The following is a 17,035-nucleotide window of genomic DNA, read 5'->3' on the forward strand; positions in this document are numbered from 1 at the left end:
GTGGAGCAGTAGCATTTTGTGTATGGGACTGTTTAGGCCCGGCCCGGCCCTGCCAAATCCAATGCTGTTTTTTGAACCTAACTTCCCCCCCAACCCAAACCTATGTATTAGTTCCACTGGGGGAAATGGCACCTGCCCAGGCAGGGAGATGCCCTTATCCTCTTTGGATGTTAATGTTTTATTTATGTACTTTTATCTCCCTTTTCAGACAATTGTCTCCCAAAGTCGCACATCAATAAAAAAGGCCCTGCCATCAGGCTTACTGTGCAAATGACATTGAGAACATTTGTTGGAGAAGCAGCATATAAATACTATAAATTTTTAAAATTACAGGTATAACACAAGTGTCAGTATTCCCCCCCACCCCAAGTAGGACTAATGGGGGGGCATATTTAGATTGGGAAAATGGCATGAGTGGAGAACATTGGATGCTCCAGCGCCGCTCTGCTCGGATCAAAAAATTGGGGGCAGGAGAACACAAGTAGGACTTCCCTTTGAAGGATCTGGCCATCATTCTCTACTATTGGTGTCCCCCATCCTGCTTGACGCCACAGCTCCTCTAATCCAGCCAGGACAGGGCCAGCCCCTCTGATCGCCATCCTAACCCCACCTCTCCCAACAGGCCGCCTGTCTTCTGAATGTCTGTCTGTCTGTCTGTCTCTCTCACACACACACACAGAGTGCTAGTAGGAACTGACCGCTGCTGGAAATGCTCCCCTCGCATGAGAGGAAGGATGCCCTTCCACTGTTTCCAGACAGGCAGCCCTGGCTGTCACTGCAAATGGCCCCTCCCCGTTTGGAGGCTCCTTCCAAACCAGTGTGGCCTGAATATCTGTCCCTGCAGGGCTTGATGTGACAGTGGCCCCTTGATGACTGTGGACTGTATCCAGTGTTAGCCTAACTTAAGTCTTATTCATTTCAGTGGACCTATTCTAAGTAAGACTAATATTGGATGCAATCCTGTATGCCCCAGTGGGAGCTCACTACTCTCTGTGTTCCAGGCTGAATAGATGATACATCCATACCACATGTCGTAACCCATTCAGAGGCCCTCCAATGAGGAGCCCGTGTCCCTCCACCTGAACAAAGGTTCAAGCACCCAAATGGCAGGCTAAGGCTGCAGAGTTTGGGAGAATGCTGAAGAACTGCCACTGGGGCTTTCGGCTGTCTGGCTTTCCTTTCGTAAGAAAACTCAGGCTTCAGCAACTCTTCTTAAGCTATTTATTGGAACAGGAAAGAGAACATGTGAAACCCCTGCTTCACAGACGAGAACAGGGTGAGGCAATCCTGCAGGAGAAAATGTTGCTAGTTCCTGCCACAGGGGAAAGTGTTGCTAAATTTCTTGCAAAAGCAGTTGGCATTGAAGAAGCGGCAATAGCAGGTGGCACACGGATCGCAGCAAGGGAGCTTGTGCCCGAGGCAGGATTCCTGTAAGCGGACACATCTGCGTGGAGAACGCTCTTCCCGTTCCTGGGCCTGCAGGGCTGTTGGCAACATCTGCAAGGAGAGCAACAGGAAGGGAGGGGTTTTGTAACTCCTTCATGAACTGGGCGAGGTGGCAGAGGAAACAGTTTAGTGTAGCAGAGAACTTTGGCAAGCACAGAAGCATTCGGAAAGGGAAATGGTTCTCCGCGTTTGTAGCTTGTTGGGACAGCCTGGCTGTGGTTGGCTGTCACACGTGACATCACCTTCCCTCTTTCTCCCCACACAAGCACGGGCGCAGCTGCGCAACTGATTCTGAACGTTGTCAATGCTGGGTAGTTGGTATTTTGGTAAGGAGGAGAACATGCCTGCATACCTTTGCCGCCTTAACATACAGGTTTCAGGAGGGGGCAGCCTTCCTGAAGGGGCAAAACTGAGAGTTTGGGAGCGCTCAATGAAATCGGCGTGGCTCATTCCCCCACATTTTCCAGGCGATCCACACAGTGGCAGCCCTCATGTATAACCCTTCCATGTTTCCCCAGTGCTGCTTCCACCTTTTCTCTTACTGGAGAAAGTCTATGACTATTTTTAGAAATGCAGAAGGTTAACAAACCCCACAGATGTAGATACCCTCCACCTTTTCTGAGAGAGGTGGTTTTGACACAGGCATATCAGGCAGTCAAACCTGTCATGGCTCAGCACATACTCACTATAACCTTTGTAGTGAGCACCATTTTTTATAACCTGTTAATTTTTTAGAATTGATCTTTTGGGTAGCACTAACACACTTTTCCCATATTTAAAAAACAAAACAACAACAAAATATTAAGTCAAAGCGTCACAGCACTGTAATGCTATCATGCTATTTCAAAGAAAACATACCATAACATTAAAAGGGTGTAGTACCACACCACTAGAATGCTGATTTTAAAAACCTTTCTGGCCCGTACCACTAACCATCTTGCTAAAATTTCCTGATTGCTCTAGCGACTAGGTGGCTTGTTTAGTTTAGATGACAAGTGTGTTCACTTGGAAACATCCCAAAACGTGGAATCTGGGATGAGCTTTGGATGTGTGCATATAACTCGCCAAAACTGGTTGCTTGTTTGTACACACAAGACTGAGGGCCCTTCCGCAAGGACTTGTGCGGCTCCCATTCATTTCAGCGGGGTTTGCGCAAGAGAACATCCCGGTGGATTGTGCCCTTAAGCAGCAATCTAAGCATGCTTGCTTGGAGGACGCTTCCCTTGGTTCGGACACTGCAGGAGAAGGTAAAAACACCACCTCGTTGGCTTCGGTCATCTGAGCCGTTTGCTGGGTATGGGATGTTCCCTGATCGTGGCACGCTGCGGTCAGGACTCGGGCCTCGGTGGGGGCCCGTCGCCCACCGGCAGAGCATGCGGCTTGCGGCCTCGAGCCTTGGGCCGAGTCAGGCCATCAGTCCACGTGACTCAGCGCTGGCCACTGGCTGGCCGTGGCGCTCCCTCCAGGGCTTCAGACCAGAACCTTCCCCAGATGCCAGAGAGGGAAGCGGGGGCCTTCAGCGTGCGGCGCAGATGTTCAGCCCCCGAGCTACAGAACTCGCCCCCTCAACAAATGTTCGATTACAGCAGGGGTGGGCAACCCGCTGCCCTCGCAGGCTGCCTGGTGCTCTGCGGCAGGTACCCAGGGGCGCTGCCCCCCCGCCCCGCCCCCTGCTGCTAGGGAAGAGGGCGCGGGGGTGGCGATGCCTGCTGCCCTCTGCCTCGGTGCTCTCGGCAGCCTGCCCATCGGCTGCTTGGTGGGCTCCCGGCAGCATGGTTCTGCTGGAAAAGCCATGGAGCAGCGCTGGTTCTCGGGCTCCCCTTTCCCAGCACAGTCGCACGGTCAGGAGCCCGGTCCTGCTGGGAGAGTGGACGCGTGGGCGGAGTCGTTCCCTTCACATGCACCTGCTTTCCCAGGAGGACCACGGGGAAGAGGGTGAGATTAAAGCCTCTGCCTCACCCCAGCGAGCTGTGGGGAGAGTGCATGTGTGCCGCACACCTGGTTGTAGACCTTGTCCCTGTAGCTGCCCAGGAAAGGCCACGTGCAGCCCACGGGCCCAAAACCGTTGCCCACCCCTGAATTCAAGGCTCTCGGGTGAGGGCTGGGAAGGAGCTCTGCAAGCTCTCTGCCTGCCCCCTTGCTGAGTGGCTGCCCATGGGAGTGGGCCACACTGGGCTAAATGGACCATGGTCCGACCCAAGGTACAGTTGCTTTCAGGTTACCTGTGGCTCCACCAAGTGGGGTTCTGGCACAAGGTCATCTTGGACTATCGGCAGCTCCAGTACCATCTGTTCAAAATCTGTGAAAGACAGGGAGGATTTATGAGGAAGATAAAGGGAGCCTGAAGGCATCTGAGAAGCAAAACCTGTTTCAGAAGCGCAACTGTGTGTTTTGGGTCTCAGTGTATGCCTTTTCAAATAAAATGTCCTGCCAATGAACCCAACACAAGGCAAGAGTAAAAATACACACAATTCAGCATTAAATCAATAAACAATTACAACATCTATCATATGACTCAAAAACTCTATCCACATAGATCTAGTCAGCAGTCAGTCTACAAAAGCAACTCCCAATGCAGCAGCCAAAAGCCCCCCGAGGAGAAAAGACACCAGAAGTCCTGAAGGGCAGAACAGCATCGGCCAGGCAGGTGTTCTTTGCTAAAGAGGTTGACAAAAAGGTTGCTGCAAGCAATGAGAGAGCCTCCATCTCAGCGTACCTTAAAATTGCAACCCCCTACCCCGAACAGGATCTGTCCCACTTGATCTTAAGGCATGGAGGGCATATGGGATATGGCATTCCTTGAAACAATTGGCCCAGAGAGAATGCAGATGACATCTTAGACTCCAGTGTTACAGCAGGTGAATCGGGTGAGGTATCCGCAGCACAGCCTTCTCCAGTTTTCTTGGATGAGTTTCAGTTGGTACAGCTTGAGGACTTTGACAAGGTGCTTGGGCAGGTCCATGCAACCACTTCTGTATCAGATCCTTGCCCCTCTTGGCTAATAAAAACTAGGGATGTACGAAAGTTCCGCCACGGATCTCGGGGAGGCTGAATGCCAGCACATTTGGCCCCCCGAAATCGGTGGCGGAACGGCCCGCCACCCCCCCCCGGGACGGGACTTACCTTGGGTGGACCTTCCTGGCAGCGGCGGCTCCGGTGGCGGTGCAGCGGCGGCCGGTCTTCTGACCAGCTGCCGCCGCCGCCATTTCCAGGTTAAAAAAAAACAAAAAACAAAAAAACGTGATAGGCTACATAAAGATTTACATCGCCTATCACGACTAGATTTTAAAAAAACACCGTGATAGGCTACGTAAATCTTTACGTACCCTATCACGGCTGACTTAAAAAAACAACAGCAACAATGCGCATACGGAAATGGCGGCGGCCATGGCCGCCGCCATTTGCGTTCCTTATTTTGGCACATCTTCATCTACGTAAACATTTACGTAGACTAAGACGGCGAAAATAAGGGGAACGCAAATAGCGTAGATTTGCGTAATTTGCGTACGCGCGTGTTGTTGTTTTTTTTAATCAGCCGTGATAGGCTACGTAAACATTTACGTAGCCTATCACAGCTGACTGCAGGCCGCCGCCATTTGCATCCCTGCTAGCCAGCGGCCAGATGTCCGGCTGCTGGCGGAGCCAGCCGGTGGCTCCGCAGAATCGCTGCGGAGTACAGCCAGCCGGCTAGGATTCTGGGGGGGGGAGGAACGGAGCGCCTCCGCCCCCGGCGAGGATTCTGGGGGGAGGGGTGGAACGACTGCCCCCCCACCATCAGCATAATCCCCGAAAGGAAAGTGATTTTCGTACATCCCTAATAAAAACTGGCAGGGAAGGAACAGCTGGCTGGGCCAGGAGGGCGCTAAATGCCTTCTTGTGAGAGGGAGTGGTACTGGGCCACCTCAAAGGTGGTGGTGAGACCACCCCTAAAGAGACCCTCCCTGGACCCGGAAAATCTTAATAATTTTAGGCTAGTGGCAAATGTTCCTTTCCTGGGCAAGGTTCTTGAGCAGGTGGTTGCCAACCAGGTCCAGACACTCTTGGATGACTGATTATCTAGATCCATTTCAGTTGGGGTTCAGGCCAGGTTTAGGCATGGAAACAGCCTTGGTCGCCCTGTATGATGACCTATGTCGCAAGAGAGATGGGGTGTGTGACCTTGTTGATTCTCCTTGATCTCTTGGCGGCTTTCAATACCATCAACCATGCCATCCTTCTGGGGCGACTGTCTTGAGTTGGGAGTGGGAGTTACTGCATTGCAGTGGTTTCGCTCCTACTTGGATGGCCAGCTCCAGAAGGTGGTACTTAGGGGATATTGTTTGGCCCCATAGATTCTCCAGCATGGGGTTCTGCAGGGATTGGTTTTGTCCCCCTTGTTATTCAATGTTTACATGAAATTGATGTTTCATGTAACATCAATTACATGAAATTAATGTAATACAATGGCCTCAACCATTGACTGAGGTCATCTGGAGTTCTGGAGTGTGCTGGCATCAGTGTGTTGATGACACACAGCTTTATTTCCTCTAACCACAATCCCACAATCGGATGGCAAAGGGGCCACTGGTTAGTGGATGGGGTTGATTTTGGTTACATGGAAATTCTCAAGAGTTTCCAAGAATAAGCATCCTCAGATGGGATAAATATGTTACTGCAACAGGGAATATTTCTCATGTGTTCATTTGGCAAGAACTTGTACGTTCTCAATGAGAGGCGGCATCTCCTCAGCACAGGGGGGTCCTAAGCCTTCCCCATGTTTGGGAATCATCACGTTCATCATGTGTCATCCTGCCGTAAGATTCTTGGCTTTCATAGCAGAGAAAAGCTGGAGGACAAGATGGTGGGTTTCAGAACCGGCCATCTGCAAGGCAGACCAGGGGTCTGGAAACAAAGCGCTATGAAGAGAGACTGAAAGAACTGGGCCTGTTTAGCCTTGAGAAGAGAAGACTGAGGGGAGATAGGATAGCGCTCTTCAAGTCCTTGAAAGGTTGTCAGAGAGAGGAACGCCAGGATATCTTCTCCATCATCCCAGAGTGCAGGACACAGAATCATGGGCTCAATTTATTTTATTTTATTTATTATTAAATTTATTAATCGCCCATCTGGCTGGTCACCCAGCCACTCTGGGCGATGTACAACAACAAAACAGTTAAAACAATAAAATTCTACATTAAAAACATTATAAAAAATACCCTAACCCACCCCAAATGCCTGCCTGAACAACCACGTTTTTAATGTGTGGCGGAAGCTCATTAAAGAGGGGGCACGGCGGAGTTCCCTAGGGAGGGAGTTCCACAGAGTGGGGGCCACCACAGAGAAGGCCCTCTCCCTCGTCCACACCAGCCTGGCTGTCCTGGCTGATGGGACAGAGAGAAGGCCATCCGAGGCTGATCTTGTTAAGCGGCCTGTCTGGTGTTGCTGGAGGTGCACCTTAAGAAAGGCTGGGCCAGAACCATATAGGGTTTTAAAGGTCAAAACCAACACCTTGAATTTGGCCCGGAAAACAACTGGTAACCAGTGCAACACCTTCAGCACTGGAGTGATGTGATCTCGCCAGTGGCTGCCTGTAATCAGGCGAGCCGCTGCGTTCTGCACCAGCTGCAGCTTCCGAACTGTCTTCAAGGGTAACCCCACATAGAGCACATTACAGTAGTCTGAACGAGAGGAGACCAGGACATGTACTACCGATGGGAGCAGATGGTCGGGAAGGTAGGGGTGCAGCTGCCATATCAGATGGAGTTGGTACAGCGCTGTCCAGCTCACAGCTGACACCTGAGCCTCCATGGACAGCTGGGAGTCCAAAATGACCCCCAGGCTGTGGACCTGATCTTTCAAGTGTAGCCGTACCCCATTCAACACCAGGTCAACTTCCCCCAACTTACTCTTGTCTCCCACCAAAACTACCTCGGTCTTGTCAGGGTTCAGTTTCAGCTTATTCCTGTCAAGGGCTCCTTGGAGGTCTCTCTCTGTCTAAACCAGTAGCCAAGTCCAGACACAGACAAAGGAATTCCTTTCCAAGCTTTATTCTTCTTTTACAACTTAACAACTATACCGATTGCAACTAGATCTGAGCAGCACAGTACCTATGCCCTAAGTTGGAACAGTTGGTCCCTGTTTGAAAGGGAATTACTGGCAGACCCCTGAACTTAAGGACTAGGGAGAGTCCCTCCCCTTTTCCCTTGGAGCCTCTGGGCGCAGCCGTTGTTTGCGCGCCTACCTGGCACTTCGCCTCCTTTCCGCGCCCTCCATCTGGCGCCGCTCCCTGCGTCTGCGTCGCGCATCCACCATGTCTGCTATCTGTGCTTGGTCACTCCCTGGACTGCTAACTAAACTAGGAATGCTGGTGGGAGGAATCTCCGTCAACTGTTGGTCCTGGGAAAGAGGAGCGCGCTCCTCTCCCAGGAGTGACTGCTCTTCCTCAGAATCAGAACTAATCTGGGATTCTATGGGCTCAGTGTCCACCCTGACATCTCCTCCCCATCCAGCCACTCCCCATCTTCAGACATTTAGACAGGGATTCTACGGCCAACCTTGGTGAAGATTTGAACGAGAGGTAGAGCTGCGTGTCATCCGCATATTGATGACACCGCACCCCAAACCTCCTGATGATAGCCCCCAGCAGCTTCACATAGATGTTAAATAGCATCAGGGAGAGGATGGAACCTTGTGGCACCCCACAAGTGAGTGGCCACGGGTCCGAAACCTCCTCTCCCAGTGCTACCCTCTGGTACCTGCAAGAGAGGAAGGACCGGAACCACCGCAATACGGAGTCTCCAATGCCCAACCCCTCCAGGCGGTCCAGGAGGATACCGTGGTCAACGGTATCAAAAGCTGCTGAGAGGTCAAGGAGAACAAGGAAGGAGCATTCACCCCTATCCAGAGCCCTCCTCATATCATCCACCAAGGCGACCAAGGCCGTTTCTGTCCCATGCCCAGGTCTGAAGCCCGACTGAAATGGATCTAGATAATCGGCTTCTTCCAAGTGTGCCCTCAACTGCATCGCCACCACCTGCTCAATCACTTTGCCCAAAACTGGCAGATTTGAGACTGGGCGAAAGTTGTTCAGAACTTGGGGATCCAAGGAGGGCTTCTTTAACAGTGGTCTTATCACTGCCTTCTTGAGGGCTGATGGCATCACTCCCTCCTCAAGGGAGATATTCACCACCACCCTGATTCCCTCACCCAATCTCTCTGTACAGCCCATAATGAGCCAAGATGGGCAAGGATCAAGTAAGCAGGTGGTCGGCCTTACAGATGAAAGCACCTTGTCCACTTCATCAGAAGGAAGCTGGAACCGATCCCACAAAACTGGTTTGCCACAGACCGCCTCTTGCACTAACTGTATCCACAGTGCACGGAATAACACACCTAATCCTCAAGTGACCAGAAGCCAGATTCCAGCTGAACATCAGGAAAACCTTCCTGACTGTTAGAGCAATATAACAGTGGAACCAATTCCCTAGGGCGGTAGTGGGCTCTCCCACCCTGGAGACATTCAAGACGAGGCTGGACAGCCATCTGTCAGGGATGCTCTGACTTGGATTCCTGCACTGAGCAGGGGGTTGGACTCGATGGCCTTGTAGGCCCCTTCCAACCCTCCTATTCTATGATTCTATGAACATGTTATTTTTATTTTGTGAACTGCCCAGATAAGCCTTTATTAGAAGGTGACATGTAAATAACATAAACTCTGGGTGAAGAACCCTCCATGGTCACTCTTAGAATCTTCATCTAAGACCCACCTCACGGGTGGAAGGGGACTGTAGGGAAACTGACCTGAGGGTGCCTCTTTGACCATCTGCAGAAGGCTTGGGTAGCTGGACCTGCCTTCTTCATCCAGGATGGGTCCCCTCTCATCCAGGTGGCTGTGGCTGGGACTCGAGGCCAGGATAGCAGGGATCCCCAGCAGGAGTCCTAAGGACAGCAACAGCATCCTCAGCATGGCCCTGGACTGCCTGCACACAACAGGGTAAGGGTACTGAGAGACCAGGCTTAGACTGGGTCCTGACGCAGGAGGCCACCTAAGCAAGGGAGAAAGCAAGGTTGGGCATGTGCTCCAGCACGGCCATGTCCCCCCCCCCGCTGCCCCCGCCCCAGCGTTTCACAGAGGAGAGTGAGGAGAAGCTCCTGCTGCACTTGCAATGCACCCCTCTTCTGGGCCAGGGCCAAGCGCGACACCCATGGTCACATGTTGCTCAAAGCTCTTCTCCTGCTCTACACTGAGTTCCGTTACCCTGTGACAGCCTGCGGCCTGTGCTGATGTAAATGCGGGGAGGGCATGCATGTTGTTATTTGAGTCAAAATATGTATTGATCAGGCCTATAACATGTTACAGCTTTCCCCAACCTGGTGCCCTCCAGATGTGCTGGACTGCAGCTGCCATAATCCTACTTCATAGTTAGGGTGGACACTTATGAATCACCTAGAAAGAGGAAATATGTCACCCCAAAAGAGGATAATGATTTCCACAAATGCCCATGTGCTAATTTTATAGGTGAACACTTAGAAATAATGGTTATGATTTAAATAGAATATACAGAACAGCTCGCCATACTGGGGAAGACCTGCCAGCCTGCTCTATCTGCTGTCCAGAGGCTCGCTGTGGATGTCAACAGCTTTATGGTGCTTCATCTTTAAAACAGACTTGGGCAGAACAGCCTTTCAAAGGGTGGATGGTCCCCTGGCAGCCCTTCAAATAGAAGACTGGCCTCTACAAAAGAGGACACATGGCCACCCCAAGATGAGCCTGAGCAGCTGCAGCATTGGAAAGGACATGTTTCACCTGCAGAGGATTTCCACAGCTTCCCTGGGATGAATTTACGGAAAAGAGAGGCAGGGCTGCACATTACCGCCATACTGATGCTGTCACTCTAGCCCAAACCTTCAGGTAGGTTCTCCCAGTGGTCCTATGTAGACATTAAGGATCATGGGGGACAAAATGGAACCCTGAGGCTCCCCAAAGGCCACGAGGCAGAGCAGAAGTCCCCCCTTCTGGGTTCATCCCTCCAGAAAGGATCAGAAAGCCACTATAAGAACAGGCCCTCGAGTCCCATCCCGACAAGATGGCCCAGAAGGATGTCATAGTAAATGGCACTGAAAGTTGCTGAGGACCAACACTACCTGCACACTTGTATCCCTTCCCCAGCACACATCCCCTCCCAGGGCAACTGAGACATTTCTCTTCCCAGATCAGGCCACAAACTAGATTGAAACAGGTGCAACTAACCAATATCATCCAAGACTGCCTGTTGTTTTAATAGCCTTGACATCTAAGAAATGCCCCAGTGATGAACTAGAGAGATGAGGCTGGACTCTGCCACCCAGTTCCTCTTGGTTACATTAGAGGACTTTTGTCTTGTGACCAGAAACCCAAGACAGCAGATCACAGAATCAACATCTGGAAACCACTTGGTCACCATAGCATCCCGGTAGACACCAAGTTGCAGATCTGTTATTGGACTTCCTGCCATACTTTTCTTCTGCTAAAAGGAACCACAGGGCTGGCGGACTTAACCGTTTCCTCCCATGCCATGGCCTCAGTGCAAGTCATCCCTGGGAGCGTCTATTATTTCAGCAAGGGAAAGCATGCAGGCACAATGGGTGCCAACATGTACTTCCTTCTCTGGCTAATAGCTGTGGTGGTGGTCATGGTGCCCTTTCCTTTGCTTCAACTAATAATCTAACCATCTTGCACCTTGCCTTTGGAGAAGGTTAATAACGTAACAGAAGAGCAAAAGAAAAGTTCTGCTGGATCAGACCAAAGGCTTATCTAATCTAGCATTCTGTTCCAACCAGATGCTTCTAGGAAGCCCACAAGGAGGACATGAGTAGAACAGCACCCTCCCACCTGTGTTCCCCAGCAACTGGTATTGAGGGGCATCCTGCCTCTGACCTTGGTGGCAAAATATAGCCATCATGACTCATAGCCATGGATAGCCTCATCTTCCATGAATTTGTCTATTGCCCCTCTTAAAGGTTGTCCAAGTTGGTGGTCATCAGTACAACTCGAGGTAGTGAATTCCATACTTTAACTCTGCGCTGTGTGATACTTGTGGCACCCCACTTCTTACATTCCTCAATGTTGAGAACTGTCCCTTTATTACTGCTCTCTGGTTCCTGTTCTTTAAGCAATTACCAATCCAGAAGAGGACCATTCTTCTTATCCCATGGCTGCTAAGTTTACTCAGGAGCCTCTGGTGATGGACTTTATCAAAAGCCTTTTGGAAATCCAAGTAAGCATCCCTATCCATGTGCTTATTGACACTCTCAAAAAAGTGTAAAATGTTAGCAAGACAGGACTTACCTTTGCAGAAACCACGCTGATTCATCTTCACCAGGACTTGTCTTTCTATATGCTTGGTAATTTTATCTTTAATAGTGCTTTCCACCAATTTACCCAGAAAAGATGGTAATGTAACCAGCCTGTAATTTCCTAAATGCCCCCTGGATTCCTTTTTTAAAACTGGTGTTACATCAGCCACTCTCCAGTCCTCTAGTGCAGGGGCCAATCATAGTTTTGTTAGAAGACTCCCTTTCTGAACAACTGAGTCGTGGGTATTTTCCCTAAATCATCTGCTGTGAAAACAGATGCATTCAGTTTTTCTGTAGTCTCTTTAACCCCCTTCAACTCCCCGGTCATCTAACAGTTCAACTGCCTTCCTAGCTGGTTTCCTGCTTCTGATATATTTTATATATTTAAGTCGCAGCAATCCAGTTCCATTTTGGTTCAAGCGGAGCCCGTCCCTTTTGTATTAGGCCCAGCTTGTCCCAACACATTCTCATTTCATTTATTATATTTCTATGCCTCCCCACAGCCGAAGCTCTCTCCAGTGTCTAACAAATCCAAACCCCTCTTCCTGGCACCACTGTCTTATTGAGACCCCTAAACACCACCTGACTAGCTGGCCAGGCACATGGAACTGGTAGCATTTCAGAGAGAGCTACCGTGGAGATCCTGGATTTCAACTTCCCACCTAGCAACCCCCTCTTTTGCTTTCAGGAGCAGCCAACTACATTCCCCCATCTCAATGCCAACCTGCACCACAACCACTGACTCCAACCCTGCACTATCTACCAGCTTATCTAGATGGAGCATGACATCTGCAACCTTTGCACCAGGCAGGTAAGTTACCATATGGTCTCCATGCCCATCACAAACATCTCTGTGTGTGTTTCCAATAACCAAATCACCCGCGACCAGGGCCCCCCAGCCATCCCTTGATCCCCCGAGGAATGGGTCCCTTCTAACAGAGCCTTTCCCTCTTCTTCAGAGTCAAATCCCCCTTTCTCCATGACAGCAGAGGAGAATCACCTTGAGAGTGGGAAGCCACTGTCATGTCCCAGAGGGACTCATCCACCAACCTCTCTGCATCTCTCAGCTTCTCCAGGCAGCTACCTCGGCCTCAAAGGAACAAACCTGTTTCCTTAGCGCAGGGGTAGGCAACCTGGTGCCCTCCAGATATTTTGGACTATGTTTCCCAGAATCCTTGACCACTGGCCATGCTCAGAGCCAAGAGCTGAGCATACCACCATGTTTTTCGTCCAGCAATACACTGACAACCCCACATATCCCTGCAGGCTTCCTGTCTTCCTAACTTTTTGTTTTTTGTTTTTTTGTTGGGCTTATTCACTTGGAAACTTGGGATTTGTAAGATCAAAAGGGGGAGGTTTGGTTGCTCTTGCCTCCTTGCAAAGTGCTTAATGTCTCTACTCCTGGCTAGCTTCCCCCAACTTCTGCTGCGAACAGACGAGTTAAACCTGTGTACCCGACTCTAGTGAATGGGAATTTAAAGAGGGATTTAGGACATTTAAGACCTCCAGGGGAGTGAAAAATGAAGAGAGGATGTGGACAGTTGGACCCCTCCGGGAATGGAACAATCTAACTACCTCAGTGTATACTTTTCTAAATTTACAGCCTGGGTTTTAAAACTAACGAAAAAGTGAGCGTTTAATTACGCTGAACAGAGGTCTACGCCTACACTTTCACTTATAAGATGCACTAAAAATGAAAACTAAGCCTGTGCGCAGCTTGAACTTAGAGCTAAGCCCTGCACGTTTTGTTTATAAGCTGACTTTCCCACTCGTGAGGTCTGCACTGCAGCTCTCATCCATATAGAACGATAGTTTAGTTTTGGATTTAGTCTTGGTTTCTGGCTGAGGTTTAATGCAGCCACTCAAAGGTTCACTGCCAGAGTGGAACTGAAGACAGAGTTTCTATGGGATTATCCCTTGTAGAGTCAACTCCTGAGCTGTATCTTCCTACAGCATTACTCCCCACCTGCACCCTCCTGCTGGATGTAGCTCTTGGAAGGCAGTGCCCTTGGCCAGATCTACACCGCTGCTTAATAGGGGTATCGAAGTGCATTGGTAGCTCTTGGGGCACATCACACATTCTGCAGTGCTATTTCCTGGCTTTTATTCCGCATTATCCAAAATACCACAACAAATGTCATTGTGTGTCCTATGAGATATAAATGTGCAAAAGGGATATAAGGCCCTTCACACGGAACTTTTATCCTGAGATGGAGATGGCTCCTTCACGGAAGTTTGTGCGCTCTTTGCATGACGCTATGATCATTCAAGGCGTCTCCTGCACTAAATGCCCTTCGTTCCGTTTTTAAATAGAATGCAGATAATGAGCTATCAAATTACCCCCTTGTGTTCCGCTTCAGTTTCCTCCATGAAAAGAGTTAAAGCGGCAAGAAGAGGAGTGAGATCAACGACAGATAATGGAAGGCTCAGATATGGGGAGAAAGGGGGGGAGGGGAGGGGAGGGGAGGGTGGAAGGAAGCACGTGAAAAGGGGAGTCCTCGTGATCCTGCATTTAAGACGGAAGCAGAAGCCCCCCTTTAAATGCAGGATTTGAGGCTGGTGCAGAGATGCCCAGAGTGTTACCATGATGGGATCGTAATGATATGACACAAGGTGTAGATCCAGCTCTTGTTTTAGCTTCAGCTGATGATTAAAACATGGCATAAATTCACCTACCTTCTCTTCACACGAGTGCTTAACTCCCAGTCCACTTAACTGTTTCCCTCACGCTTTGTCACCGAGATGCTCGGTCAGCCGGGGCTCCTAGAAGTGGGCTCCCAAGCTTGCCTAGAATAGGCCTTGCCCCCACTATCACAAATGGCTGTTTTTGCTGTTTTCCTCTCATCCCCCCGGCAAGTCCATGGTGTCGAAGACAGACTCAGCACTTGGGTATTTAATTTGTTGAGGAAACCACACTGAGACCTTGGGGCGGGGTGGGGTCTCTCCACCCTGCTATCCAGAAGGGAAGTGCCCTCTGCTCCGGCAGCATTTCAGCACCGCATTCCAGAGACCCAACCCCACATTGCATTCGAGTCCCGCTCCCTCAGCTCTAGCTCCCGCCTGCCGTTTCTTCCATGAAGGCGCTCAGGGAGACTCCTGCTTTCATCCTCACAATAACCCTGTGAAGTAGGTTAGGCTGACAGGGCGGGAGCCGGGGTCCAGCCTCCATCTCCCCGTCAGGTCCAACATTCTGTCAACTACAGCTCTCTGGAGAAATCTGAGGCATGCAGAGATGCCCTGTTCTTCCTCCTGAGAAAGCTACAAGCACACAGCCCTCCCCTGGAGTGCCGCCAGCTCCTCACAGATCTCAGACAACTGAGAGCACGTGCAGCAGCAGCAGCGGCGGCGGCGGCTTGCTCTTTAGTGTCCCCAGCACAGCACTGTCTACTCTGCAGCAGCTCTCCCGGCTCCCGGTGCACTGGAGGGGCCAGGCCAGGGGGCCAGAGTGGGGCTTCCTGCCCGTGGAGTCGCTGCTGCACGGCTGGGTTGGGGCCCTGCCTGGCAGAACACGAGGCAGCCACATGAGAGGCTCGTCAGGGCGAGAGACGGAGATGCGCCGTACCTGGGTGTTGCCGTCCGACTCCCTGACCAAGTGCCGCAGGTCTGCTGAGCTGCACTTTGGCTGAGGGCTTATATTCACGGTGAACTGGCTGGGCCACATGACTGCGATCTAGTGGGGGGCGGGCGGGCTTCTGTGCAAGCCTCGTGCTGTCCATTTTTCTGCATGATTGCATTTTGCTCCTCAGAGGTTTCATCCAAGCAATCCTGGGAAGCCACCACCATCCTTTCTCGGTGTCCCCCGCACCACCACCCAGATGGTTCTTGAAGAGCTCTGTCCAGCTACGGGTCCCATGTGGGGTGGACAGATCAAAGGACACAGAAGAAGAGGCCGGTTGCCAAGCAGCAGAGGCTGCCCGCGCGGCTGGTGGAGCTCTGCAGTTCTGGAGAGAGGCTGTTCTCCCCGGTAGCATTCCACCCAGAAGGTGGAGGCTGGGCATGGCCACATGCGACCAAAGGAAGGAGAAAATGGGGGCAGCACGAAAGGCCTATGGCCCAGCTTTCTGAAGAGCTTGAAATTACAAGGGCTCTTCTGGTGTCAGGGGCAAGGGTGGCATGAGGGCGGCGGCAACACCCGCGTTAGGCTCGTGCCACGCCCCCTCTCCCTTTGGCCCTGGAGATGCCCCTCTTTCCTTGCACAAGCAGGCCTCTGCTGAACTGCTGGCCCTCATGTCTCCCCCCTGCCCCCAAGAGGGCAGCGGCGGGCCAAGGCCAAACCGGGTCTTGGGCTCAGATCCAGGTGGACTTGCAGGCCAGGCATCCCAGCTCTTCAGCAATGTCAAGGAAGCCTCTCTGCTCAAAAGTTTGAAGAGAAAATCTTACGCGCGACCCTCAGCACGTTCCCTCAGAAGCAGCATCGCCTGCTTTCAGCATGGCTGACGCCCTGGTCAGTGTGCTTGGGACTGCGGCCTCAGGCACCTCCCTGCGAAAGGCCACTGCCTGGGCAATGACACGCTGCCAAGGGAGCATGACGAACACGTGCGAAGGGGGCTCTCGCCACGCCTCCTTGATCACGTGGACATTGGCACACGCGAGCAGCCAAAGCGGGCCCCTGAAATCGTAGATCTGGGGCCTGGGCTTGAAGCATACCACGGGGGGTGCCCTTTATACTTACACAGAAGGGAAATTAGCAACTGAATACAGACCAGGGATTAAATGTAAATAATGTACGGTTTATGGCAGAATATAAGAGATTAATTATTATGCAGCTTTGGTATAGAATGGAAAAAGGCTGGTGAGAAGAACACAATGAAGCTTGGACCAGCAGCCACTGCACTAGACCTCCAGAACGAGGCAGTAAGGAAGGAGAGACAGAGCTGGCGGGACGCCTGAGGCCAACTAAGGATGTGACAAAGGTGCGAGGGGTATCTGCTGGGAGGCGCTGGAGGCCGAACTGCTGCCCGACAAACGCAAAAGGCAAAGGGCCTGAGGATGGGCAACGTGAGGGGGAGGAAGGAGTGGCGATGGGGGAAACGAGGGAGGGAGGAAGAGGTGAAGGGGTCCGGCAAGGGCTCTTCCCCAAGGGCGCACAGTGATGTCAGCATTTATCACGTGAAGTGGATACCAGAGCTAATCATACCCATCTAAAATGCCTGGGAGAAGAGAAACATCTTTGCCTGGTGCTGAAAAGATGAATGTGTGGGCAGCAGGAAGCCTCCTTGGGAACGGCACTCCATAAACAGGGAGCCATAGCAGAGAAGGCCCTGCCTAACCTAATTTG

The 17,035-nt window shown here is 51.3% G+C and overlaps 1 protein-coding gene across 6 annotated transcripts; it reads right to left on the minus strand.

Annotated features, from left to right (window-relative positions):
• Nucleotides 1-1,204: 1,204 nt before the first annotated feature.
• AGRP (agouti related neuropeptide) lies at nt 1,205-16,209 on the minus strand. Of its 6 annotated transcripts, none has more exons than XM_084812347.1 (4): nt 16,138-16,209; nt 9,223-9,467; nt 3,669-3,745; nt 1,205-1,497 (listed from the first exon to the last, which is right to left on the minus strand). In XM_084812347.1, exons 1-4 carry the CDS (start codon nt 16,170-16,172, stop codon nt 1,306-1,308), a joined length of 549 nt encoding a protein of 182 aa, XP_084668473.1. In that variant the 5' UTR covers nt 16,173-16,209; the 3' UTR covers nt 1,205-1,305. The 6 variants fall into 6 exon arrangements, with proteins under 6 accessions (XP_084668473.1, XP_084668472.1, XP_084668476.1 ...); XM_084812346.1 differs by lacking the exon at nt 16,138-16,209 and adding an exon at nt 15,320-15,896 and having other exon boundaries at nt 9,223-9,360; XM_084812350.1 differs by lacking the exon at nt 16,138-16,209 and adding an exon at nt 15,320-15,516 and having other exon boundaries at nt 9,223-9,401.
• Nucleotides 16,210-17,035: the final 826 nt, after the last annotated feature.

This window comes from Heloderma suspectum, chromosome 8, assembly GCF_057233095.1.
Source record: "Heloderma suspectum isolate Gila_16-S chromosome 8, 16-S_ref, whole genome shotgun sequence".
Classification (NCBI taxonomy): domain Eukaryota; kingdom Metazoa; phylum Chordata; class Lepidosauria; order Squamata; family Helodermatidae; genus Heloderma; species Heloderma suspectum.